At 39.5% G+C, this 27614-nt stretch overlaps 2 protein-coding genes and 1 long non-coding RNA gene across 15 annotated transcripts; 2 read left to right on the top strand and 1 right to left on the bottom strand.

Annotated features, from left to right (window-relative positions):
• Positions 1-53: 53 nt before the first annotated feature.
• On the bottom strand, positions 54-27522 carry mea1 (male-enhanced antigen 1). 4 transcript variants are annotated; one of them, XM_057848246.1, is made up of 4 exons: positions 27384-27522; positions 1901-2098; positions 1723-1828; positions 54-1566 (listed from the first exon to the last, which is right to left on the bottom strand). In XM_057848246.1, exons 2-4 carry the CDS (start codon positions 2078-2080, stop codon positions 1424-1426), a joined length of 429 nt encoding a protein of 142 aa, XP_057704229.1. In that variant the 5' UTR covers positions 2081-2098; positions 27384-27522; the 3' UTR covers positions 54-1423. The 4 variants fall into 4 exon arrangements, with proteins under 4 accessions (XP_057704229.1, XP_057704232.1, XP_057704231.1 ...); XM_057848249.1 differs by lacking the exon at positions 27384-27522 and adding an exon at positions 26687-26872; XM_057848248.1 differs by lacking the exon at positions 27384-27522 and adding an exon at positions 26405-26563.
• Positions 4080-19606, top strand: LOC130922950 (E3 ubiquitin-protein ligase TRIM11-like). Of its 2 annotated transcripts, XM_057848243.1 has the most exons (3): positions 4080-5028; positions 12078-12160; positions 17717-19606. In XM_057848243.1, the coding sequence occupies exon 3, from the start codon at positions 17779-17781 to the stop codon at positions 19174-19176; it is 1398 nt and encodes a 465-aa protein (XP_057704226.1). In that variant the 5' UTR covers positions 4080-5028; positions 12078-12160; positions 17717-17778; the 3' UTR covers positions 19177-19606. The 2 variants fall into 2 exon arrangements, with proteins under 2 accessions (XP_057704226.1, XP_057704227.1); XM_057848244.1 differs by lacking the exon at positions 4080-5028 and having other exon boundaries at positions 11946-12160.
• Positions 20856-23938, top strand: LOC130922952 (uncharacterized). 9 transcript variants are annotated; one of them, XR_009064624.1, is made up of 10 exons: positions 20897-20911; positions 21325-21358; positions 21435-21533; positions 21643-21719; positions 22948-23008; positions 23081-23131; positions 23332-23400; positions 23510-23623; positions 23707-23776; positions 23892-23938. It is a non-coding gene; the product is annotated as an uncharacterized LOC130922952 (long non-coding RNA). The 9 variants fall into 9 exon arrangements; XR_009064625.1 differs by having other exon boundaries at positions 21598-21719; XR_009064622.1 differs by lacking the exon at positions 21325-21358 and having other exon boundaries at positions 20856-20911.
• Positions 27523-27614: the final 92 nt, after the last annotated feature.

Genomic DNA, 27614 nt, shown 5'->3' with positions numbered 1-27614 from the left:
CTTTATGTACTCTTCACAAGCTTTTCACACACTGTTGCTGGTATTTTGGCCCATTCCTCCATGCAGATCTCCTCTAGAGCAGTGATATTTTGGGGCTGTCGTTGGGCAACACAGACTTTCAACTCCCTTCTCACCCCGTGGCGTCAAAATGATAACAAGAATGGTGAGCAAAAATCCCAGAACCACACGGGGGGGCCTAGTGAATGACCTACAGAGAGCTGGGACCACAGTAACAAAGGCTACTATCAGTAACACAATGCGCCGCCAGGGACTCAAATCCTGCACTGCCAGACGTGTCCCCCTGCTGAAGAAAGTACACGTCCAGGCCCGTCTGCGGTTCGCTAGAGAGTATTTGGATGATCCAGAAGAGGACTGGGAGAATGTGTTATGGTCAGATAAAACCAAAGATGAACTTTTTGGTAGAAACACAAGTTCTCGTGTTTGGAGGAAAAAGAATACTGAATTGCATCCGAAGAACACCATACCCACTGTGAAACATGGGGGTGGAAACATCATGCTTTGGGGCTGTTTTTCTGCAAAGTGACCAGGACGACTTATCCGTGTAAAGGAAAGAATGAATGAGGCCATGTATCGAGAGATTTTGAGTGAAAATCTTCTTCCATCAGTAAGGGCATTGATGATGCGACGTGGCTGGGTCTTTCAGCATGACAATGATCCCAAAGACACAGCCAGGGCAACAAAGGAGTGGCTTCGTAAGAAGCATTTTAAGGTCCTGGAGTGGCCTAGCCAGTCTCCAGATCTCAACCCCATGTTGCCCGACGACAGCCCCAAAACATCACTGAGCTAGAGGAGATCTGCATAGAGGAATGGGCCAAAATACCAGCAACAGTGTGTGAAAAGCTTGTGAAGAGTTACAGAAAACGTTTGGCCTCCATTATTGCCAACAAAGGGCACATAACAAAGTATTGAGATGAACTTTTGGTATTGACCAAATACTTATTTCCCACCATGATTTGCAAATAAATTCTTTAAAAATCCAACAATGCATTATAGCATTTTTGGCATAGCATAGCAAACATTTTTGTGGCTTTCACGTCATTTCATGTTGAGTGCACAATTTCCCCCACTGTAACTGGCTAACTATTGACACATACTGATTTGGAAGAGTAATGCATGATTACCAACATCAATTAGGTAGTGAAAGTGGATGATTTTCTATGGCACACCAGACAGTAGTTAAAAAACATTGCTATCAACTAAAACAGTGGTAGATGAAGTACTCACTTTTTTTTTTGTAATTTAAGTACAGATCCAGATGCAAAAAGTACGAGTGTCTGAGAAAAACAAAAATCAAGTAAAAGTACTTGCTTTAAAGTTGATGGTTGAGAATCTGAAAAAAACAAAACAGTCACATTTCATACGTTTAATGTGAGAGCGGAAAAAGGCGACGATCAGGAAGTTTTTAGTCAGTGCATGTGCGACCGCGCAAGGTGCGCTGGACCAGGTCGCGCCATTGGTCGTCGGAGATCTCTCGGGCCCACGCGGGAACGCTAGGCGAGGGCAGCGCCACCGCCGCCATGGTCTGTTTCACCAGCTCCACGTGGGCTGAGGAGGGAAAAATATCAGTTGAGAAATAAGTGAGTTATGGCTTCAATTTAATCTCAATTCATTGACTTTGATGGGAAAGTCGCCCCCAGCAACATGGCCACTCTGAGGCCATGTTACTGGGGTGACGAAAGAATCCTTGCGCTAGACACAGACCCGCATCCATAGGAATGGAAGCTCGGCTTCTCTCGGCCTCCGCCTTCTCTGTGTCCTCCTCGTCACTGTCAGGGGGCGGGGCCTCGGGGAGGTGCAGACCCATCACCTGTGCCGGCAAAACAAACGGGTGACGTGGACCGACGCTGAACTGCGGCGCTCTCGGGACGTTCCCGCCCACCTCCATCCTGTGCTGAATGCCGCCGTGCGCCCCGTCGTCCGGGTCCTGACTGAGGGGCTGGTAGGAGTAGCCCGCGCCGTCGTCCTCTTGCTCGTCCTCACCGCCGCTCCACGCCGTCCCTCCATCGCGCGGGTTCTTGTCGTCGTCCTCGCAAGGCGGGAAAACTCGCTCGGGTCCCATGGCGGGCGGGGACCACCGCTTAAGAGAAACGCACAAAAATGAACGGCGCCGTCAATGACAGCCAATGAGTTAAAAGATAAAATTAGGTTTTTCCTCATAGCAAATGCTTTGTATCTTTAAAAAAATTGGTTGAGAAATAAGCTAGCTATGATTTTATTTTAATGTGTATACATCGATTTTAATGGGAAAGTCGCCCCTACCAACATGGCCGCACTGAGGCCAAGAGGACGGTCTTTTCATGATTTAGGAGTGAAGTGAGATGAGTTTCATCTCTAATAAACGTCCAATCCAGTTAAGCTGCTAACCCTGCCACATCAAATTGATTGGACGTCTAGCTCTGTCAATGGCAGCTATTGATTAATCTTTAAAAAAATCTTTAATAAAAATTAAAGAGGGTTGGGAAACAAGTAGGGCTGCAGCTATCTATTATTTTAGTAGTTTATTAATCGATCAACTAATAAGTTCGAATAATCGGCTAATCTGATAAGGAACTTAAAAAATTAAAATACCTGAGCTGAGCCACAAACGTTAAAAAATAAATAAGAATATGTACAACAAAAGAACAATTAGCTAACTTACATAACAAAAGTCCGCTAGCTTAAATGCTATAAAATACTAACGACCCCCCCAATGTTCTTAACAAATGGTTCAGACACATATTCCCGCCAAAATTGGCGAAATATACCTTTAAACTAAATTACGAATGCATTAAAAAAAAAAACTCAAACAAAAACCTAGCTCATGTTGGTCTTGACAGGGAGCAGCTGAATTCAGCTATGTGAAATGAGGCAGAATAAAGGGCAGCGTATCCACCCGAATCAAAACTAAATGCAAACACTTTCAAAACAAACCATTACAACGCCACTTTAATTAAACGAATGCTTGAAGCAGCAAAATTTAATTTGAATCATTTTTCCTAATCAACTACTAAACCAACTAATCGTTGCAGGACCGAAAACAAGCTAGTTATGACTTTTTAATAAGATGTTGCCCCTACCAACATGGCCGCCCTGAGGTTATTTTGGTAGAGGCATTGAAAGGTCTTTCAATGCTTTCGCCAGGAATTGTACTTGTGATAAACTTAATTTAATGTCCAAACCATTTGAAGTGGGAGGTTGGCAGCGAATAAACAAAACCGCCCACATCAAATAGCTTGGACGTTTAGTGCCGTCAATGGTACCCACTGAGTAATATTTTGAAAAGGGTTGAGAAATAAGCTAGTTATGACTTATGTTTATGCCACTGCATTGACTTTAATGGGAAAGTCGCCCCTTCCAACATGGCCGCCCTGAGGCCATTGTAGTCGGGGCGATGGATGGTATTGGTAAATCACGCTTGAACTCATTGCCAGCCAATCAAATTCATTGAAACTAAGATGCCCAGCTGTGAATACTTAACTTTAAGTGTCATCTACAATGGTAGACGTCTATTCGTGAGTTAGATACGTTATTAACGTGGAAAACACGGATTTTAATTAACGAGAAACACGTACAGACGCGCCGATAGAAGAGAAATTTAGACGAAAACATAAGAGCGCTTCACATGGTTTATATAGCACTCGGCGATTTAACAGGAAAAATAGAACGCCTTGCTTCCTTACAGCTATCTTGAGCTAATGCTAGCTCGCTAGCAAAACAAGACGCTGGCGATGCAAAATACGTGAAGTGTGACATCATATTCGTGACGTAACGACGGCGAAGGATTAAAAGTGGAGAATAAATTGCATGAGCTCACCTGTTTTGACAAATTTAGTTGCGTTTGTTGACGTCGAGTTGCTGTTGTATTGGACGGGAGCAAGGAGGCGCTTTCCCGGACGTCATCACTACGCGTCGGGCAACCCAATCATAAATTGACATTCTCTTGATGAAAGCATGAAAATATATATATATATATATATATATATATTTAATTGATTAATGTCATGTAAACTGATTGATTTGTAGTTTTTGGACTATAATTTTAAAAATTTACAATAAATCACAAAAAAATTATAATTTAGTTCATATTTTAGTTTTAGTCATTATGGGGCACTCATTGGCTCCCATTGACAGCGCTAGACGTCCAATCTATGTGGACTGGGACGGGGTGCTGAAAAAATGCAATTCCTGGAGAAATTGCGATAGTAGCTTTGTCGTGATGGTTGGTATATCAGGTCACTTCCTGTTGAGTTGGAGGCATTCCAGGATCACTTCCTGTTCATAATGGGTCACTTCCTGTTGAGTTTGGGGCATTTCAGGGTCAATTCCTGTTCATACTAGGTGACTTTTTGTTGATTATGGGGCATTTCAGGGTCACCTGTTGATATGGGGGGATTTGGGGTCACTTCCTGTTGATTTGGGGGGATTTCAGGATCACTCCCTGTTGATATTGTGTCATTCCCTATTGATATGGGGCCATTTTGGGTTCACTTCCTGTACATTTTGGGTCACTTCCTCTTGATTTGGAAATTTTCCTGGTTCACTTCCTGATGGTTTTGGGGCATTTCAAGTTCAATACCTGTTCATGAAGCTTGTGGATTTCAGGGCCTTTTGAGGTAACTTCCTGTTGATTTGGGGGCATTTCGGGAAGGCCTTTTCATGATTTTTACAGTGAATAGCGTACCGCCTGAATGCTATTTTTAGACCGTGACGTTGCCCTCCTAACGAATAAGTGGGATATTATACACACGCCTTTACATACAATCCATTATATTTCTGCTTGTTCTCTCCGGTAATCATTCAAAAACGAACATGCCGAACAAACACTGCTGCTATGGAACTTGTAGAAATGACTTCAGACATATGAAGGATGTTTTCTTCACACGTTTTCCAAAACCAAAAACACGAAGGAAAAAATGTGAAGATTGGATCAACTTGCGCGGACGTTTAACGCCAGCAAGGTGAAGCCATTCACATTTCATATGCAGTAAACATTTTGTTGGGGGCCATGGTCCTTCAGAGGAGGAAGAGGTAAGCCATTTTGATATTTTTACTTATATTTTGGCGTGGGGTTTTTGCCATGCTGCTTCTGTCTGACGATGAATGACCTGAAAAAATTTAAAATGGTATCTGAGTTCCACTGTTGCCTTTTCTGTTGTAAAAAAAAAAATAGGGAAGTGTAAATAAATTATAGAATTAAGATTTGTTATTAATGAAAAAATTAAAAGTATTCGATGGCTGTCACTGAGTAGCATTTGCAATCGCTACACAAAAGTAGCAATGTAAATTGCCCAAAAGAACGGTCAGAGATGTACGACATTCAGAGGATACAATATAAAAGATAGACAGAGCATATGGTGGTAAAAGATAGATTTTTCAAATGGCAGAATGTCATTCTCAATGGCGTAAGCATAAGCGGAGTTTTTCTTTCAGTAAGTTGTCTTATTCAAGAAATCCACAAATACAAAGTAACACAACTAGCACCTTAGATGGTCATTTGCTTTGCTTAGCCAAAACAACCTGAGGAATGAAGAGGCAAGATGGATATACTGTGGGGCAAATAAGTATTTAGTCAACCACTAATTGTGCAAGTTCCCCCACTTGAAAATATTAGAGAGGCCTGTAATTGTCGACATGGGTAAGCCTCAACCATGAGAGACAGAATGTGGGGGAAAAAAAACAAAATCACATTGTTTTTTAAAGAATTTATTTGCAAATCATGGTGGAACATAAGTATTTGGTCAATACCAAAAGTTAATCTCAATACTTTCTTATGTACGTACCCTTTGTTGGCAATAATGGAGGCCAAACATTTTCTGTAACTCTTCACAAGCTGGTATTTTGGCCCATTCCTCCATGTAGATCTCCTCTAGAGCAGTGATGTTTTGGGGCTATCGTTGGGCAACACCGACTTTCAACTCCCTCCTCACCCCGTGGCGTCAAAATGATAACAAGAACGGTGAGCAAAAATCCCAGAACCACACGGGGGACCTAGTGAATGACCTACAGAGAGCTGGGACCACACTAACAAACACTAACAACTGTTAGGTTTTGTGTTGATTCCCTCCTAGTGTGTCCTTGTAAACGCCATTGATTTCACCTAGTGTTCCGCTCCTTGTGTATCCTCCAATCTGCGTCCACCTGTGTCACCCATCTGTTCCTCATTGTCTCGTTACCCTTTGTCTGCGTGTGAATATAAGCTCCTAGTTTCTTTTCAGTCCTTGTTGCGTCATTGTCAATGTCTATGTCAACGTTGAAGTCAAGTCCCGTCCAAGCCCTCGTGTACATGTCCCTCCGTTTAAGTAAGTTTTGTTGGAACATTGCCTTTTGATCCATAGTCCTTTTGTTTGTACTTTGTGATTTTGTTAGTTATTAGGGCCCGAGCACTAAGCGTGCGAAGGCCCTATTGTTTTGCAAAGGATTATTTTTATTTTTTTTATTTTTCAGGGCAAATGAAAACGGCCAATTTGGAGGCCTGAACATGCACGAAAAGTCACCAAAATTTGCACATACGTCCGGAAAATTGTAAATTTCGATAATTTTGCAACGTTGCAAAAAAATATAACAAAATGGCTCAGTGGCGCCCCCTTGAAATTTTAAAATTGGCCTATAACATTAGGGTATGTCAGTGTAGAGCAATGAAATTTGGGGGGTCTATACCTTGTCCAAAACCGCTCCAAAAAAGCATTTACACGCATATTCCAAACCCAACAGGAAATCGGTTATTTTGGATCAAATATGAAATTTTTATCGATTCACAGGGTGCACATTTGAGACCTTTTCGCCGAGGGAGTTAGTTGGATCATCTTCAAAATTGGTGAGACTGTTCAGGAGACATATGAAATCTTAAGTTTTGAAAATGGTGCGTTTTCATTCACGGGTCTGACCTGGGCGTGGTGCCAAAGTCGACCATTTTTTCGGCAAAATGACAAATTCAGTAAATGACTAATAGTTCCTTGACACAACGTTCAATCTTTTTCATATTTGGCATGTATGTGTGGTATCCCACCCTTAACACGAGTGCATTGAAATATTACCCATTAGGTCTAGCGCCCCCTAGTGAGAACAGGAAATGCCTTTTTTTACGAGACAGGTTCCTCCTCCAAGGGAAAAAAATCTGTTGACCTCAAACCTGCATCAGGGGAGCCTTAAGACCTGTGTTCAGGTGCCTGATGAAAAATATTGAGGTTTCGTTGAGGCGGAGGGGTCCAAACAGGAAAGTGAAAATGAACGTCAACAATTTGTCACGCAAAAAACTTTGAACAGTCATAACTCGGCAGATATACAACATATCTGCGCCAAACTTCCCGTGTTTGTTGAGAGTCATACCCTGAAGGTTCTTGTAGGGGTCATTTGCATCAACTCTACAGTGCCAACTAGTGGCGACAGAAAGAAGTTTTAAAAAAGGCCTTTCCTATTGGGTTTTTTCAACATAGAGCAAGGAAATTTGGGGAGTAGATACCTTATGCAAAACTGCTCCAAAAAGTCTCTTGCACCCGTATTCCAAATCCAACAGGAAATCGGGTATTTTGGATCGAATGTGAAATTTTCATGGGTTCACAGTAGGAGTTTACATTTGGAGGCTTGAATATGCACAAAAACTCGTAAAAATTTGCACATACATGCGGCTTTGGATAACGTTCGATAATCTTGCAATGTTACGAAAAAATGTAACAAAATGCCTCAGTGGCGCCCCCTTGAATTTTTCAAAAAGGCGTTTCCTATTAGGTTTTTTTAACATAGAGTGATGAAATTTGGGGAGTCGATACCTTGTGCAAAACTGCTCCAAAAAGTCTCTTGCACCCGTATTCCAAATCCAACAGGAAATCGGGTATTTTGGATCGAATGTGAAATTTTTATCGGTTCACAGTAGGAGTTTACATTTGGAGGCTTAAATATGCACAAAAACTCGTAAAAATTTGCACATACATGCGGCTTTGGATAACGTTCGATAATCTTGCAACGTTACGAAAAAATGTAACCAAATGCCTCAGTGGCGCCCCCTTGAAATTTTCAAAAAGGCCTCTCCATTTAGGTTTTTTCAACGTAGAGGGATGAAATTTGGAGAGTCGATACCTTGTACAAAACTGCTCCGAAAAGTCTCTTGCATGCGTATTCCAAACCCAACAGGAAATCGGGTATTTTGGATTGAATGTGAAATTTTTATCGATTTACAGTGTGCACATTTTACACCTTGGCACCTAGGGAATTAGTTTGATCATTCTCAAAATTGGCGAGACTGTTCATGAGGCATATGAAATCTTAAGTTATCAAAATGGTGTGTTTTCATTCACGGGCCTGACCTGGGCGGGGTGCCAAAGTCGGCCATTTTTTCGCCAAAACACCGAATTCGGAAAATGACTGATAACTCCCTCATACAACGTTCAATCTATTTTAAATCTGGCATGTGTGTGAGGTATACCAGCCTGAGCAGGACTGGATTGAAAATTTACCATTTGTGCTTGGCGCCTCCTAGTGGGAACAGGAAATGCCCTTTTTTTTACGGGACACACTCCTCCTCTAAAGGGAAAAAAATCAATCTACCTCAAAGCTGCATAAGGGAAGCCTTAAGACCTGTCTTCAGGTGCCTGATGAAAAATATTGAAGTTTCGTTGAAGCGGAGGGGTCCAAACAGGAAAGTGAAAATGACTGTCAACAATTTTTCTCTCCAAAAACTTTGAACAGTCATAACTCGGCAGATATACAACATATCTGCGCCAAACTTCCCGTGCTTGTTGAGAGTCATACCCTGAAGGGCCTTGTAGGGGTCATTTGCATCAACCCTACAGCGCCAACTAGTGGCAATAGAAAGTCACTCGTTTTTCCAATACATGTCCAGTTCTTTTCAGGTTGGTCATTGTAGTTTCAAGACCTATTAAAATACTTATTTACGGCCCATGTCCACGTGTCTCTGTCTGTTGCCGTGACGACCCTTTATTCACCATTTAAAGGAAATACTTTTTTTCAGAGACTCAGGCAGCTTATAGAGCCACAATATTTGGCACACTTGGTCGAATTGGCCCAGTTAGAATATTAATTTTGGTTTTGAATAAGGGCTTGGCTGCACAGCTCAGTAGTACCTCCTTTTTTGTAGTACTCTCTCCAATAGGTTTTTTTTTTTATCTGTTAGGTGTGTGAATGTAAAGAGGCGACTTTCGAGCTTGTTAGGTTCTAATGAGATGATTAGAGAGGAGGATCTGCCACCACCCTGACCTGCACACAGTCCGAGTTGCGTGACGTCCGAGTTGCGCTAGATTGCGAGGGCCCGTTCAGTCCTGCTTGCAGGCCTAGTTATCAAAATGTTTTTTGAGTTCACTGCCACCTGTCTCACTGCCCTTTTTGTTTCCCTGCATTTGGGTCCACACAACCTGCCTGCCCGCGCTCCTGACAGCTACTGTCAGGAACACAATGCGCCGCCAGGGACTCAAATCCTGCACTGCCAGACGTGTCCCCGTGCTGAAGAAAGTACACGTCCGGGCCTGTCTGCGGTTCACTAGAGAGCATTTGGATGATCCAGAAGAGTACTGGGAGAATGTATTATGGTCAGATGAAACCAAAGTAGAACTTTTTGGTAGAAACATAGGTTCTCGTGTTTGGAGGAAAAAGAATACTGAATTGCACCATACCCACTGTGAAGCATGGGGGTGGAAACATCATGCTTTGGGGCTGTTTTTCTGCAAAGGGACCAGGACGACTGATCTTTGTAAAGGAAAGAATGAATGGGGCCATGTATCAAGAGATTTTAAGTGAAAATCTCCTTCCATCAGCAAGGGCATTGAAGATGAGACGTGGCTGGGTCTTTCAGCATGACAATGATCCCAAACACACAGCCAGGGCAACAAAGAAGTGGCTTCGTAAGAAGCATTTCAAGGTCCTGGAGTGGCCTAGCCAGTCTCCAGATCTCAACTCCACAGAACATCTGGAGGGAGTTGAAAGTCCGTGTTGCTCAATGACAGCTCCAAAACATCACTGCTCTAGAGGAGATCTGCATGGAGGAATGGGCCAAAATACCAGCAACGGTGTGTGAAAAGCTTGTGAAGAGTTACAGAAAATGTTTGGCTTCCGTTATTGCCAACAAAGGGTACTAAACAAAGTATTGAGATTAGTGCTGCAACGATTAGTCGAGTAACTCGAGTGTTTGATTAGAAAAAAAAATTTGAATTAGATTTTGCTGCTTCGAGTATTCGTTGAATTGTAATGGTATATTTTGAAAGTGTTTGCTTGTAGTTTTATTGATTATGGGTGGATGCCCTCTCGTCTGCCACATTTCACATGGCTGAATCCAGCTGCTCCCTGTTAAGACCCACAAAAGCTAAGTTGTTGTTTGAGCCAATGTTTTTTTTAATGCATTCATATTTAGTTTGTAAGTATATTTAGCCATTTTTGTGGGAAAATGTGTCTGAACCATTTGTTAAGAGCATTCTAAAAACAACTTTAGCATGTTATAGCATTTAAGCTAGCGGAATTTTTCCATTTAAGTTAGCCAAAAAAATATTCAAATTAAATTTTGTTGCTTCGAGTATTCGTTTAATTAAAGTGGCGTTGTAGTGGTTTATTTGGAAAGTGTTTGCATTTAGTTTTATTGATTAGGGTGGATACACTGCCTTATGGTCTGCCTCTTTTCACATAGCTAAATCCAACTGCTCCCTGTTAAGGCCAACGTAAGCTAAGTTTTTGTTCGAGCTAATGTTTTTTAATGCATTCATAATTTAGTTCATAGGTGTATTTAGCCGTTTTTTGTGGGAATGTGTGTCTCAACCATTTGTTAAGAGCATTGTAAAAACAACTTTAGCATTTTATAGCATTTAAGCTAGCGGAATTTTTCCATTTAAGTTAGCCCAAAAAATATTTAAATTAAATTTTGTTGCTTCGAGTATTCGTTTAATTAAAGTGGCGTTGTAATGGTTTATTTGGAAAGTGTTTGCATTTAGTTTTATTGGTTAAGGTGGATACACTGCCTTATGGTCTGCCTCTTTTCACATAGCTGAATCCAACTGCTCCCTGTTAAGGCCAACGTAAGTAAGTTTTTGTTCGAGCTAATGTTTTTTAATGCATTCATAATTTAGTTCATAGGTATATTTAGCCGTTTTTTGTAGGAATATGTGTCTGAACCATTTATTAAGAGCATTGTAAAAAAAAAAATTTTTTTTTTTTTTGCATTTTATAGCATTTAAGCTAGCGGAATTTTTCCATTTAAGTCAGCCCAAAAAAATATTCAAATTAAATTTTGTTGCTTCGAGTATTCGTTTAATTAAAGTGGCGTTGTAATGGTTTATTTGGAAAGTGTTTGCATTTAGTTTTATTGATTAGGGTGGATACACTGCCTTATGGTCTGCCTCTTTTCACATAGCTGAATCCAACTGCTCCCTGTTAAGGCCAACGAAAGGAAGTTTTTGTTCGAGCTAATGTTTTTTAATGCATTCATAATTTAGTTCATAGGTATATTTAGCCGTTTTTTGTGGGAATATGTGTCTGAACCATTTGTTAAGAGCATTCTAAAAACAACTTTAGCATTTTATAGCATTTAAGCTAGCGGAATTTTTCTATTTAAGTTAGCCAAAAAATATTCAAATTAAATTTTGTTTCTTCAAGTATTCGTTTAAATAAAGTGGTGTTGTAATGATTTATTTGGAAAGTGTTTGCATTTAGTTTTATTGATTAGGGTGGATACACTGCCTTATGGTCTGCCTCTTTTCACATAGCTGAATCCAACTGCTCCCTGTTAAGGTCAACGTAAGCTAAGTTTTTGTACGAGCTAATGTTTTTTTTAATGCATTCATAATTTAGTTTATAGGTATATTTAGCCATTTTTTGTGGGAATATGTGTCCGAACTATTTATTAAGAGCATTGTAAAAAAAAAAAAATTTTTTTTTTGCATTTTATAGCATTTAAGCTAGCGGACTTTTTCTGTGTAAGTTAGCCAATTGTTTTTTTATTGTGCATAGATCCTAATTTTTTTAGAAAAAATTTATAGCGTTTGAGGCTCAGCTCAGGTATTTTAATTTTTCATGTTCCTTATCCGATTACAAACGATTGCAAAGTTGGAACTCTTTGTTTGTATGTTGTTTGTCTCCCCTAGGGTCAGTTATTAACGCGACACCTGCTCTTTGAAGTTGGGTGTGCTTTGATAATTCTCTTTTCTTTGTGGATGTCAACTGGGAGGTAAGTGCTATTTGCCTGCCGAGACTTTTGTTCTAAAATGTCATTTCCAGGCGTGTAGTCATGTCTAAAAATCGCATTGCATGTCTTTTTTCCTTCTGTGCTAATTATTTATTCAGTTACTGTTCCAGTTGTTTCATTAGTTGCTAGTTATGGTATTTGGTAACAATTTATTTGACGGTGGCGCCATAAGACAATTATAATTATGACATAACACTGTCATAAGCAATCGTGAATGCCTATAACGGGTAGAATTTAGTGTTATCTGGCAAATTAGCTCACTTTTGAATGGATGTAAAAGATCCGAACTGGACATAAACGGAGTTGGTGACATAATTTGCCGCATGACACCTAATGACATCCGTCATAAGCAGTCAGTAATGCCCATGATAGTGTCATGTCACAATTATAACGGTCTTATGATGCCGCTGTCATATAAAGTGTTACCTATTAACCCAAAAAAATCAACAAATAAGCCACAGGATTCAAAGTGAAGGAAAAATGTAGTGGCTAATAGTCCGAAATTTACGGTACTTATCTTGTTTTGATCCAAGAACTCCATGAAACGTGTGTCATTGACTGTCAAGACACAGCTGTGAATGGCCAAAGCTGGATTTTTTGGGGGATTTTATGTGTGAAACATGGTAATGTAACAAGGGTCGCGATGCGGAAATCGCAGACATCAAGGAGTGGTCGAGATTTTTTTTTTATATTGACCCTTTTAAACGTTAATTTCAATTTTTCCTTGTTTGGAACGATTATCATCTAACATATCAGGGAAAAATGCAACAGTAACAAAAAAAAAAAAATACAATTAAGCGATAGTTATGAGGTAGATATCCGTGACTTTTTTACACACGCCATTTTTTTCATTGTGACTCAATTTTGTTTAAAAGTTTAAAATATGTGAGTGAATAATTTTTTAGTGTTTTTTTTTTTTTTTTTTACGAAATATGAGACATCAATTATTGATTCTAAGTTAAAAACAACAGCCATTTTGAATAATAAACATAATTAATTACCGTCATTTTATGGCTGGGTTGAAACAAAAGTGGTTGTGCGATGTCTGTAAACCGGGGTTTTCAAGGTAAAACGGACAATTTAAGAATAGTTCGGGGGCTTAACGCGCCACGGACCTGCTATGGCAGCATACAAACATATTGTTCTTTCAAACACAACAGTTGTTTGGGCTTAAAATGCAGCAGTTTCTTTTAAACGCTTGCACTCCTCTTTGATGATAAAGAGAACTTCTTCAACCGGCGTTGTACATCAAAGCCCAGAGGGAGAATGTCAAACACAAGATGAGGAAGGAGTTTCTTTTAAAGTCTTGCACTTCTCTTTGAAAGAAACTGCTGTATTTTAAGCCAAAACAACTGTTGTGTTTGATAGAACAACATGTCTCTATGCTGCCTGAGCAGATTCACGGCGCATTAAAGTGCATGTGACACGAAAAAGCATGTTTATTTCATAATACACGCAGTATTTTATGCCCCTGAATGATATGGACCGCTTGGATGTGTGTGGAAGCGATCACTATATTTATTTAGTTTTTTGAATCCCGCGCCATGAAAATGAGTGACTTCCGGCTTCGGTCTCGCATTGAGGAGGAGGGCGCTGTGACGTGTACGGTAGAAGACGTCCTCCTCACTATACAGTGTACTGTTGTGTATGAGGACGAAGGATTCAGCTGATTTTGCGGATTAATACGTTTATTTTTCGCATCATGCCAGCCAAACGGCTGCAGAAAAATCATTCTGTATGCGGGAGAGGCGTATGTGCCTTTTTGGAGTTTCAAAAGATTCCCATTCACCGTGGATATTTACTGTGGGACCATTGGACTTACGAGGAAGTGAGTAAACATCTTGTTTTGTATTATGTCAAATACGAATACAGCGATTACAAAGTAAACACTACAAACTTCCTCTAAATAAAGGACTACTTACGTTTGATCATTGATAGGCAGTGTTGTTAATCTTACTGAAAAAAAGTAATTAATTATAGTTACAAATTACTTCTCCCAAAAAGTAATTGCGTTAGTAACTCAATTACCTGAATGTAAGAGTAATTAGTTACTTGGCAAAGTAATTGGTGATAATTACTTTTTTTTTTCCTCAAAAAAAAAACAACAACATTGGCCACACTATGTGAAGTTTTTTTGTGAAGGTTTTTGGTACAATTGGCCCGAGCCCAATTCTTTACCCTAATTTACCCTTCACCCTGAATCAACTGTTAAAAGTTGTTAAAATTGCTCCCATTATTGCATTAGTTCCCTTCTCTCTACTTTCGACAAATGAAAGTTTTAAAACTATTTCATCATTTAAAGATAGATTCAAGTCAAGATTTTGCCGATTTAAAAGTATTTTAGATAAAAAGTTACTTAGGTTCGTTAGGAAGGTTCTCTACAACAGAGCCGTAATAAAAGGTCTACTGCTTTAAGATGGCGGCTGTTTACTAACGCATCTAGTGCCGTGTCTGTCATTTTGCATCTAGTTATATCTATATACAGTATATGCAGTGTTGTTAATTTTACTTTAAAATAGTAATTAATTACAGTTACAAATTACTTCTCCAAAAAAGTAATTGCGTTAGTAACTCAGTTACCTGAATGTAAGAGTAATTAGTTACTTGGCAAAGTAACTAGTGATAATTTTTTTTTTCTCAAAAAAAAACAAGAAACAAAAAAAAACAAAAAACAAAAACAGGTCACACAATGTGAAGTTTAAAGGATTTGGGGGACAATTGGCCCTAGCCCAATTCTTTACCCTCCATTTAACTAGACACAAGGGTATTGCGATAACTAGCTAGTAACCTTTGCTATGTGTGGAAGTCATTTAAAGTTGTGAATCAACCGTTAAAGTTGTTAAAATTGCTCCCGTTATTGCATTAGTTCCCTTCTGTCTACTTTCAACAATCAACATGTGTAAGTTTTAAAACTGTTTCATCATTTAAAGATAGATTTAAACTAAGATTTTGCCGATTTAGAAGCATTTTAGATTAAAAAAAAAAAAAAAAAAAAGTTACTTAGGTTCGCTAGGAAGGATCTCTACATCAGGGCCTTCCTGAGAGGTCTACTGCTTTAAGATGGCGGCTGTTTACTAACGCATGTAGTCCTTAAAACATGTTGGCAATGCAGCTGTGTCAGTTTTTGCATCTAGTTCTATATGATGATATCTACCGTGTCATGTGGGCGTAGCTTGTCGGCTATGGCTACAGTCAGGTATTATTGGAGCCACCTGGCATCGCGGTTGCAACGGCGTCTTCCCCACTGCTGCTCTGCTCTCGTCCCCGTGAGTTAAAAGTTGTTAAAATTGCTCCCATTATTGCATTTGTTCCCTTCTCTCTACTTTCGACATATGAAAGTTTTAAAACTGTTTCATCATTTAAAGATAGATTCAAGTTAAGATTTTGCCGATTTAGAAGTATTTTAGATAAAAAGTTACTTAGGTTCGCTAGGAAGGTTCTCTACAACAGAGCCGTCCTAAAAAGTCTACTGCTTTAAGATGGCGGCTGTCTACTAACGCATTTAGTGCCATGCAGTGTTGTTAATTTTACTTTAAAAAAGTAATTAATTACAGTTACAAATTACTTCTCCCAAAAAGTAATTGCGTTAGTAACTCAGTTACCTGAATGTAAGAGTAATTAGTTACTTGGCAAAGTAACTAGTGATATTTTTTTTTTCTCAAAAAAAAAAAACAAAAAAACAGGTCACACAATGTGAAGCTTAAAGGGTTTGGGGGACAGTTGGCCCAAGCCCAATTCTCTACCCTCCACTTAACTAGACACAAGGGTATTGCGATAACTAGCTAGTAACCTTTGCTATGTGTGGAAGTCATTTAAAGTTGTGAATCAATCGTTAAAGTTGTTAAAATTTCTCCCGTTATTGCATTAGTTCCCTTCAGTCTACTTTAAACATGTGTAAGTTTGAAAACTGTTTCATCATTTAAAGATAGATTTAAGTTAAGATTTTGCCGATTTAGGAGCATTTTAGATTAAAAAAAATTACTTAGGTTAGCTAGGAAGGATCTCTACATCAGGGCCTTCCTGAGAGGTCTACTGCTTTAAGATGGCGGCTATTTACAAACGCATGTAGTCCTTAAAACATGTTGGCAATGCAGCAGTGTCTGTCATCTGCATCTAGTTCTATAATATGATATCTACCGTGTCATGTGGGCGTAGTTTGTCGGCTATGGCTGCAGTCAGGTATTATTGGAGCCACCTAGCATCGCGGTTGCAACGGCGTCTTCCCAACTCCTGATCTGCTCTCGTCCCCGTGAGTCCGTTTCTCTCAAGACTTTTTTTTATTCAACCAACTTAGTAACGCATAGTAACGCACGCCTTTCCCGCCTCAGTAACGGTAACGGCGTTGCCAAGATGAGAAAAGTAATTAATTAGATTACTCATTACTGAAAAAAATAACGCCGTTAGTAACGCCGTTATATTGTAACGCCGTTATTAACAACACTGTTGATAGGCATGTAAAAAGCTCTCCTAATGCTCATGAGCAGCATGTTAGCTGCACAACAACTCCAGCCACCCTCCTCCGGGGAACGAACCGTAAATTGCTCTTCGCCGGGCGGTTTGCCGATCCGCGAAGACATTCGACAACCAGGTCGTCATGTCAAATAATCCAGGCTAGTTATGTGTGATTTTCCACTTCGAAGACTTTGAAACATCACTCGGTTCGGGTTAGCATGTCGGCTAGCTGTCACTCCTGGTTTGTTTACATTCTCCGAAGCCGGGGAAGGGAAATGACATATGTCCGATTCAGGTGTCATAAAATATCGTTCGGGAGGTGCGACAGTAAAGGTGAAGTCGACAGTTTTGACCATTATGGAGTAATTTTGCCATGTCGTCTAGAATAAATTGATTTTTATTATTTCATATTCCATTTAGCAAAAGACTGTTATTTGTCATGACCATGCCATTTATTCAGCAATTGGGGAAAATACTTGGATAAAAAAGAATATCCTGTAAAATTATTGACGTAGAGACAGAAACAATGACATTTTGCCGCTCTTTTCGTCGCGTTTTCCTCGTTGTGAATAGTTCCCCCTCGACGGGCTGACTGGTCCTTCTCAAGCCATTTATATAGCTATTGGGGAAAAATACTTGGATAAAAAGAATATCCTGTAAAAATATTGGAGTAGAGAGACTGAAACAATGACATTTTGCGGCTCTCTTCGTCGCGTTTTACTCATTCTGAACAATTCCCCCTCAATGGGCTGAATAGTAAAACCGATGAGCCCAGTCTACCGCTGACGTCATCCACCTGTTGGGGACGCTAAAGCCCTATAATGGTAGGCGTGGCTAACCGGCAGATTAAAAGACTAATTTCTCGTCATCTGCGTTTTGCTAAATTATTGTATATAGTCGAATCGTCTCAAAATATGATTCTAATTCATACAATAATGCCAAATGCCATATTTCTCGTGTCATATGCTCTTTAAGCCCCCCCAACTATTTTGAATTTGTCCGTTTTACTCTGAAAGCCCCCTTTTTGGACCATAAGGTAGAACATGAAACAATCCATTGTGTCTAAGAATGCTTTTCGTTTTGCAGAACGACTGCAGCTCGACATTCCGAACTTGTGCACCGAGACAAACGCAGTCTTCTCTAAAACAATGGCCGAACGTCTCAAGGACTATACTCAATGTCCGGGCTGTTCGAACATCTTTACAGATCCTCTCTTTCTGCCGTGCGGTCACGACATCTGCCGTATATGTCTGCAGCAGTTGATTGCCACAGAGGAATTATTGTGTCAACTCTGTGGGGGAGCGTTCGAATTGAGGGATCCGCGTCCGAACTTCAGACTCAAGGCGATGTGTGAGGACCTCTCCATTGTCAAGTCAGAAGACGTGTGCAGCTTGCACAAAGAGGAACTCAACTTCTTCTGTTTGGACCACCAGGAGCTTGTGTGCCCCGTATGCATCTCTACAGAAATCCATGCTGGCCACAAGTTCAAGTCCCTCAAAATAATAGTGAAAGGTCATCATAAGGAACTCCAGGAAGGCCTGCAGAAGGCAAACGAAATATTCAAAGATGCCTACTTATGTAAAGAGAACTTACTTGAACAGGCATTGTACATCAAAGCCCAGAGGGAGAACGTCGAACTCAAGATTAGGAAGGAGTTTAAGGGGCTCCGTCTCTTTCTCGACTTCGAGGAGAAGAGCAGGTTGGCTGCGGTCGAGGAGGAAGAGAAGAAGAAGAGTCGAACGATTAAGGAGCAGTTAGCGGCTCTCGACGAAACAATCCTCGTTGTCTCGGATGCCCTCAGCAGCACTGAGGAGCAGCTGAGGTCTGGCGAGGCTTCTTTCATGAAGAACTTGGAGACTGTGATGAGCAAAATCCAGGAGCTGCCTGAAAAGCCGCAGCTGCTGCCAGGAGCTCTGCTGGATGAAGCCATACACGTGGGCAACCTCAAGTTCGAGGTGTGGCACCGGATGAGGTGGATGTTCGTCTACAGTCCCGTCATTCTGGACCCCAACACAGCCAATCCAAAAATCTGTTTGTCCGAAGATCTGACCAGTCTGAGTTTAGAAGAAGTAGCGCAGGAGCGTCCAAAGAATCCAGAGAGGTACCAGGAATCGCTGTCTGTGCTGGGTGCGGCTTTGGACCCGGGAAGACACGTGTGGTACGTTGAGGTGGGAGACAACAATGCCTGGAGGGTGGGGGTTGTGTGGGGGCACCCTGGTTTGCCACAGAAAATGAGTCATTGTACCATTGGATTTCGTGATGGTCAATACAAAAAGCCCGGTCACAAATATGGAGAATGGAATCCGCATTTAGTATTGCAGAGGATCCGAGTTGAAGTGGACACGATTGAAAGGTCGGTGTCCTTCTTTGAATTGTTTACAAACACCCAATTGTGGAGCACTCAGAACCCTACCGAGTGGCCAGACTTGTCCGGTAACGACAAAATGTTTCCTTACTTTGGCACAGCAGATGATGGTCCTCTAATGATAATCGGCATTCAACCTGGTTTTACGGCCGCCATTCACGGTCACGATGACACGGCTTAATTTTTTGCTTTTTAATCTCATGTAAATCATTCCTTTATTTTCTCCACATGATTTGACTCTCAATTATCGGCCAGGTCATGTGATTGAGTAAGACTTTACTGGAGTCAAAATAATGAAGCAGCATTCTTTTCTGAATACAACTTTTAGTTTAATGCGAGCCATATTTTGAAGTCATACTACTCTTACTTGAGTACAGCTTCGGGCTACTCTCTTGTTAACGTTGATTTACTTGTATGACTTGAATACTTGTACGAGAATCATTTTTTAACATTTTATAAGTACTTTGAGTGATTTCATTTTAAAATAATACTCATCGAGAACAATATTTGGCTTCTCGTTACAGTTTGAAAAATATCAGACACGAGTAAGAAGTATTCTTTTCAACAAAGAATTTGGAATGACAACTTTGAAAATAAATGATGATCAATACTTGCTTGGTACTTGAGTATTTTTTTTTTCAACCAATACTTTTTGACTTGTGCGCATACTACTTTTACTTGAATGTGAGTAATACTTGGAAGTAAAACTCTTACTTGAGTACATACATAGACTTCATTACTATTGATGTAACACTTCGTCATTCTTTGCGTCACACCTTATCGGACAAAAAGAATCGAGACAGGTTTACGTCCATATCTATAAAGAATTCAGTGATTGAAGCATTTATTCCCAAGAATTTTCTTTGTTTACTCATGGAAGCGGCTTAAAGATGAGCCGCACATTCACCATATTTACGTAGAATACGTGCTACCTGCACGGTTTGTTTTGCTTTTAACCAATAATCGAGACTGTTTTACATCCATATCTATCAAGAATTCAGGGATTTAAGCATTAATTATTAAGAATTTTCGCCAGAAAAGCTCCGTTCAAGCCAGGTGGCCGCTAGCCTCATTCGCTAACAGTAGCCTATATAGGGTGTAATGATTATAAAGGGCTATTCTATTCTATAACAAAACATATACAATCAAATAGGGCTGTCCAAAACGACTAATTTTCTCCCGATTAGTCAGCCGACTATTATTACGATTAGTCGACTAATCTAATAATTAAAAAAAAAATTTTTTTAAATTTTTTTTTTACTAATTTAGCAATGAAATTTTTGTTGACGCTTATCAATTCACAAAAACATATTGGAAAACTTAAATTATTTATTAAAGTACAAATAAACACGAAATCACAAATTAACAATGAGTTCAAATGCTGGTAGAATTAACTAGTGCAAAACAATGGAATGTAAACAGATTCAGAACACTGACTTCGCCTTTCCAACATGATTCAAAACAATTCTTAAACACCAAGCCGTAATATTATAGTATAGTACTATATATAATAGTTTTATAATAATTATAATAATTCTTCATTGCCAATCAGATTTTTCATAAAGGGTGTCATTTTAAAGGTATTCTTAGTGTAGAATCGAAATTCTGAAGTATGCGGGATTAACTCCTGAAATCGTTATTTATATGACGAACATGACATGCTTTTATTTTGAAATGGTCACCGGAAGTACGTTCGCTGAACCGCTAACCGGAAGTACGTTCGCTAAACCGCTAACTTGAGAGGAGTCTGGCTGCAGCCCGCCTCTCTCAGTACCCTGCGCCGCTCTTCTCAGTACCCATCCCGCAGACAGGAAATGACGCAACACCGCAGCTCTCAGTCCCCTCAGACCGGAAATGTCGTCAACCCTTGCGACGAAAACAAGTTACGTTATTTCACCTTTCGCGAAAAAAACACGGTAAGTGGCCGCACTGAAAAAAAGTTTTTAAAAGCGTATGCATGTTTAAAAATGTTAAATAGTTAAACAACACTTGCGGTGAAAATATGAAGTGTTTATTCTGAGTTGAAAAGACCGTACTTATATCTAGTATTCTTAATGTAATTTAAATAATGTCTTCCTTTACTAACTGCATGTGACTTTGTTCTACTTATATTGTTTAATACGTACTGATGAATTCAGCAGCGAATTGGCTAATGCTGCTAATGCTTTTTACATTTTTTTTTCACAATGAACAGTCTTCTTTGTGTAGTTTTCATTATATTGCACTCTTATTTTTCATTATGTACATGCCTGCAATTCGCAGCTCGCTGTTTTTGTTGTTGTATGGTATTGTTGTTTTGCCTTCATTTGTTTTGTCTGGTCCTTTGTAGTTTGAATGTTGTGACATGATCCAAATAGGACAAGGTTGTATTTTTTTCTTGATATTGTTACTCTGCTTAGCTATATATTTTTTCATTATTTTGTTTTTTTTTTTTACTAGCTGCAAGATCACCACCCCATTGGGAAGAAACTAAATCACGACCCCCAAATGGTAGTCTTCCCATGCAGATACAGGGATGTCACACAGATCCAAATGGAAGTAAGTAGCATAAATAGTAATGTACTTTAGATTTTGGACTGTGCTGAACACTTTTTTTTTATAGACATCGAACAAACCCATAAATAAATAAATAAAACCCACTGTGCAGACAGGACCAATGGTGACAATATAAGACCATGCCGAGCTTCATGGACGGTTCACACTCATCCTGCCCAGGAACGGCTGGTATGTTTTTATGTCTGAGACAAATGTTGTGCTCAGTGGAAATCTGGATAGGCTTATTATTCCTTATATTAGTTAACAATTGGACATAATTGATTATTTACTCTTTGTTTATTTAACCAATCAACATTCTCATTAGCTTATGCAAATCTTGAATATAAAGAGGCCAGAAATGGTGTTGATTGTCTAAAAAAAGAAAGTTTGATTGACACGTGCTGACTTTTGGAACGTTGGCCTGAACAATGAAATGGAATCAACTGTGAATTTTGAGGATTTAGTTTCTCTAAAGAACATAATGTCAATTGTACAAATAAGTAAAATGTAACTTTTTGTGTTTGTTTTTTTGCAGATATGAAATGCATATTTATAACTTGTCTAACAAGTAGCTCATTCAAAGGTATAAAAAAGTATTTTTTGGCCTGTGTAGGGTATTATTTTAACTATGTAGCCTACAGAATGCTTGTATGGGCTCATGTAGGTGTCTGCGTACGTTTGTATTTATATAACATATGTCCGTGTGTATAGATTATGTATTTTTCAGGGAAGGACCATATTTGTGGCTGACCCCTATGTTGTTGCAACATGGTGAAAGCCTACAGGATGTGACCCACACATGCATTTGCCTGTAAGGCTGATTAGTAACAACTACAACTTGGAGCATTGGTTCATTTTCAAAGAACAGTCAAATCATAACAAATTAAATGATCCAAATTCCAATTATTTGTGGGAAGAAAAACAGATCCAATCTTGAGATCAGAGAACTATTGTTATCTCTAATGAAATTCAGTAACCATTCATATTGGCATGGCGTTTCCATGATGATCCAGAATAGCCTTGTTTGGTTTTGAAGGTATGTTCCAGTCGATCCTTTTATGTTGCCCCTTCAATTAAAGCAGAATTGCACTCCAGATGATTCATCCAATCATTTGAAGCAAAATTCTAAAATGCCACTCTAAAATTGCGAATGTTTTGTTTCAAGGGCGTTGGCCCGGTCTCAACATTGGTAGGGACGAATATAATGCAAATAAGGTTGCTAAAAAGTTGGTGGGGACAACTTTAGCATCCTGAAAAGTTGGTCGTGTTATGTCCCTACCGTCCCTATGCAAACCTACGCCCTTGTTTTGTTTGCATGAATCATTTAAACCTGACTGGTTGGTGTTCTTATGCATGGAAACACGTTTGTAATTGTTTAACTACTGTATTTAATATAAACCTATATTTTCAATTGCAGAAAACGTTGACAGTCAATCAACAGGGGGACATGGAAAGAGAGGATTGGAAGTGAAATAGAGGTATTTGTAAAAGTGTGTATATTCATTGATTCAAAACTTGAAGGAAGTGACTCGGTTAAATTCTTACGTTAGGGTTTTTCGGGACAGCCATAGGGGAAGGACTGTGGCATCTTCATGTTGATGGTAGGTGAGTTTAACTGTCCAATTTTGTCCTCTGTTATATTTGTATTCATTTATCCATTTGTAGTATGCTCTTTGCACTGTTCTGGATGCTCTCTTTGAGTTTAACCATTGTAAAATGAAGTTCACCGAATCATTCAAATTGGGCTACAAAATATCCTTGTCGTTATTCTTTATTTACACTTGTTTTTAATTTTTGTTAGACTGATATGCCAACTCTGAGGAAGTGGTGGTGTATATTGCTAGCGGACAATTTCAAACTTGGGTGCATGGTAAGTCTTTGAAACTGTTGATATGGCATTCATAGGAAAGTAGGTGCACAGCACCTTAATTCTTTGGTGGAAAATGTGGAATACTTATTTTTGTATTTTTTCAACTTAGGTGAGCCACAGGAAAGAGTTTGCCCATTGGACAGACAAGGCAAAAGCATTACTGCAGGGTGAAGTGCCACCAGTCTATCAGCTACAGAAGTGAAATTTGAATATAATTGCTGAGGTCAGCTTTTAAAGACTTTTTAGTGTCCATTACTCTGACGCACTTTTGAACATGTCCCCCTTTATTCACTGATTTATTTTTAGGAAGAGGTGCAACCACAGCTCCTTCAAGTTAGTGGTGGCCCACTCCAAAAAGATACGGCGGGAAAAAATGGTAAGATTGTTTATTGCAATGCCTGAAAAGAAAAATCAAGTATAAAATTAACAAAGCATCATTTTTATTATGTAATATTCAAATAGCTGTTTTCTTTCTCTTTTCCAATGAACAGTTTTGGTAAAAGGATTGTGCAAGACAGCACAAAAGCCTCGGACAGGGCGGGGGGGGGGGGGGGGGGGGGGAACAAAGGAAGTAGGAGTTCCCAAGCATCCTGCAGATGGAAGAGGATGAGCACGAACTACAATGTCTTGGAGCCATTCAAGTTCTCTTCCAACCATCTGGAAGATGGATTTACCTTTTTTGAGGAGATTGTTGACCAAAGAAAATATCTGGTATTCTCTCAATAATAATAAAAAAATAATAAAAATAAAGTTTACCATATTAGAACTGGTTGTATTGAGTTCATTTTTCTACACTTATAAATTAGTTGTTTTTTTTCTTTTATCCCAGATGTTAGTTGTAGGTAGTTTTAATTACCTGTGATGAAGGCTTGCCGAAAAATGTCAGGTAATTAAAACAACCTACAACTATTGTCTGGGATAAAAGAAAAGAATAACTAACACATGACAACTATTTTGTCATTTCTGTTTGAAATAAAGGTGCCTTTCCTGGAGCAGAAAGTTTAATATAGTTTCTGAATTAGTTAATTAGGATCTTCACCCACATGAATGAATTTAAGTAGCAAAATGAAAGACAAAATTGGTTTGGTTGCAACATTGAGAGAATATTACGTTTTTGATACATTAAATTGTAATGAAGCTATATTAATGTGTCCGTTCATAAAAATGTAAGGATGACAGCAATTTCTAATAATTCTCAATTGGAGTATATTTTACAATTGACAAACTAAAGTACACACTGTGATAGGTTACATGCGATCTTTCAGTCACCAATTAAACCTTTATTGCAGTAGTGTGTATTTTAATTTTGATGTACTGTAACCGTGTTTTTCATGTTGGTAAAATCAGCAGGCTTTAACAAACTGACCGCGCTTAAAGAGTTAATCTCCCGATTTCACCAAATCAATTTAAGGAGCATGGAAATAAATTATTATTTAAATAATAATGAGTGATGCTGAAACCGAAAATAAAAGACGTGCGAAAAGAAAAGTAAACTAGTATTTACGTTCGAATGGACGCTAACTATTACGATAAAACCGGAAGCTCGGAGGTCGAGCGCTGTTTCATGTTGTCATTTCCGGTCTGAGAGCTGCGATATTGCGTCACTTCCTGTCTGCGGGATGGGTACTGAGACGAGCGGCGCAGGGTACTGAGAGAGGCGGGCTGCAGCCAGACTCTCTTGACTTTAGCTTTACACTCCGCAAAAAAATAATTTTTTGTCATTGCATGTGTCAATAATAGATTTTTTTGTTTTTTTTTTTCGTTTGCAAATGCTGTTAACCAGCGATTTTTCATGTTTGAAGTGTCACCTTTTAACCGCAAGTTTGCCTTCACGAGACAACTGCCAATGTTTCATAGCAGGCTAAAGTACCGGTAGGTTGCCTTCCCCCCCCCATTCACCTCAGTGTAGCAATGCTAACGTTACAGTGTTTAAAGCACGAATGTGAAGTAATTTCTTCACATGCCAAATAGGGTCACAAGTAAAGTAATTAAACATTGTCCAACAAATTAAGCATGAAAAAATAATTTATATGTTGTATATTTGACAAAATAATCGCGTTTCCGAAGTTCGAACCTGAAAGGGGACGAACCCGGAAGTGATACGTCACACCGGGAACGCGATGGCACCTCCATAGATACGGCCGCCATACAAAGCCCTTCAAACAATGATTCAAACAGCGATATAAGCGATAGATCAAGCGCAAGGGAGGAGATCCAAGTTTTTGAAGAGTTGGAGGAAGAAGAGGAGATTGGAATTTCATGTTATTAGCCAGACGCTAATCATGATGCAAACAATGTGCCTAGACTTCCTGACATGGAATGGATACAAGACCCATCGAGATTACAACATTGGTAAGATATAGGCTGCTATTATTTTCCTGATTTGAAGATGCAGATATTTGCTCATAATTTTATGTTTTTGTCTATCTGATGACACTGTTTAAAAAAAAAAAAAAAAAAAAAATCAGACTTCATGTTCATTTTGGCAGATCCGGCAGCTCTCGTGCATATAAAATAATAATATCAAAACGTTGGGGGGAAAGAATACAATAACACATCTAAATGACATGCGTACACTCTACTGGTGAACTCCCGTATTACAACTGAATAAAATCCACTATATCACTATCACTATCACACCAATGCCTTTCTCCACTTATTGTGGGAACAATAAGAAAACAAAGTGGTGTCTAATGGCGTGCGGAAATGTAGTTTTTTCACACAAGCGAACAGATTACAAATAACCACTTCAGTGTTGTCCCGAGACTACATTTCCCATGATTCACTGCGTGGCCTGGGCGCTCGCTGATTCGCTGCCAGACATTAAAAGCAACACTTGTCACCTGTCAGTGGCTCTCGCGAAGCTGCGAAGCATAAACTACAAAGCTTCAAAGCGATCACCGTGAAAGAAACGGCGAACCGTACAAATGTAATGCAATGCTTGAAGCATGAAGGTGGAAATACATAATACAAATACAGATAAATAAAAAATAAATAAACTCACCGGCGGTGTGTATCTCTTACTGCAACGTGACAGTGAATTACCGCGACAACGACCCGCTTAAGTGCACATCCACACCCCTTTCCCGATTGACAGTGGATTAACCCTTTCGGACAAGATCGTAGATGACGCACAATTTAAACACGCTTAACCTAGCGAACGCAACAACAGCTATGATCGGGGATAGCCTCGGCTAACGTCGCTAGCTTATACTGTTCATTCCACAACAGTTGGCGGCTCTGCTTTGACAAAGTCATCAGTCATCTAGCCAAAAATCACACTTACTTTTTGGCAAATCCTTGATCAAAGGCAGACCGGTTAAGGAAGCAGGCATCTTCCAAGTGTTTGCAGCAGAGAACACTACTCGATGATGGCATGAAATTCATTCGCTTCGTGCGAACGAAAGATGTCCATTTACGTGCCCTGCTATCCTTTGGCCACTCATACAACTTTTCGTTTGAGTGAGAACAAAACATCGCCACACACCGCCGTGGCAACAAACAATACTGTTCTATGGTGGACTTCCCTCGCATGTCTAGGTGTGACGTAATTTCCGAAGATTGCCGAAGAAAAGCATTTTCGTTGTCAAGGGCGTTGCTATGGGTTAAACAAAGAATCTGGAAGGGTTGCGTTAAAAAAAAGAATGAAAATATGCTTATAATTGTTTAGCCATTGATATTATTCAAAAACATGGTTGGCCAACCTTAGTTCACATTTGGCATTTAATATAGATGTGTTTTCTTATTTTATATGTCTGAACTTTAATTCTACAGCGTGTTGATAAGAGAAAGGAGTCTCACATGCCATCAGCATGCACGCACGCACCAATGTATGCACGCACGCACGTGCGCAGCTATAAAAGGCAGCCGTGAAAATTACCGCCCTCATTTTTATTTGCCGTGCGATAAATGGACTCATTGCATATCGCGACAGGCTTAGCAACTTCAATAAAACATGTCGTTAGTTAGTTAGATGGACTTACAAACTGGGCGACGGCGCTTGAGGTGTTTATTCACGGCCGACGTGCAGCCAAGCTTGGCATTGAAGAGACAGGACAGAAAGAGTGTACCTTTCTTTGTTTCTTTGAAATAAGGCAATGTTTTGGACACTCTGGTGCGCTTTTTTTGGCTTTGTGCCGCTTTCCCCGCTTGCATACAGAGCGCGTCCAACATTCTGAACTTTCCACGCTTATATTTTTTTAACTCTTTATTAA

The sequence above is a fragment of the Corythoichthys intestinalis genome, chromosome 10 (genome assembly GCF_030265065.1).
Source record: "Corythoichthys intestinalis isolate RoL2023-P3 chromosome 10, ASM3026506v1, whole genome shotgun sequence".
Lineage (NCBI taxonomy): Eukaryota > Metazoa > Chordata > Actinopteri > Syngnathiformes > Syngnathidae > Corythoichthys > Corythoichthys intestinalis.
Note: the sequence above shows the minus strand (reverse complement) of the source record. Positions and strands in the feature narration are given on the sequence as shown.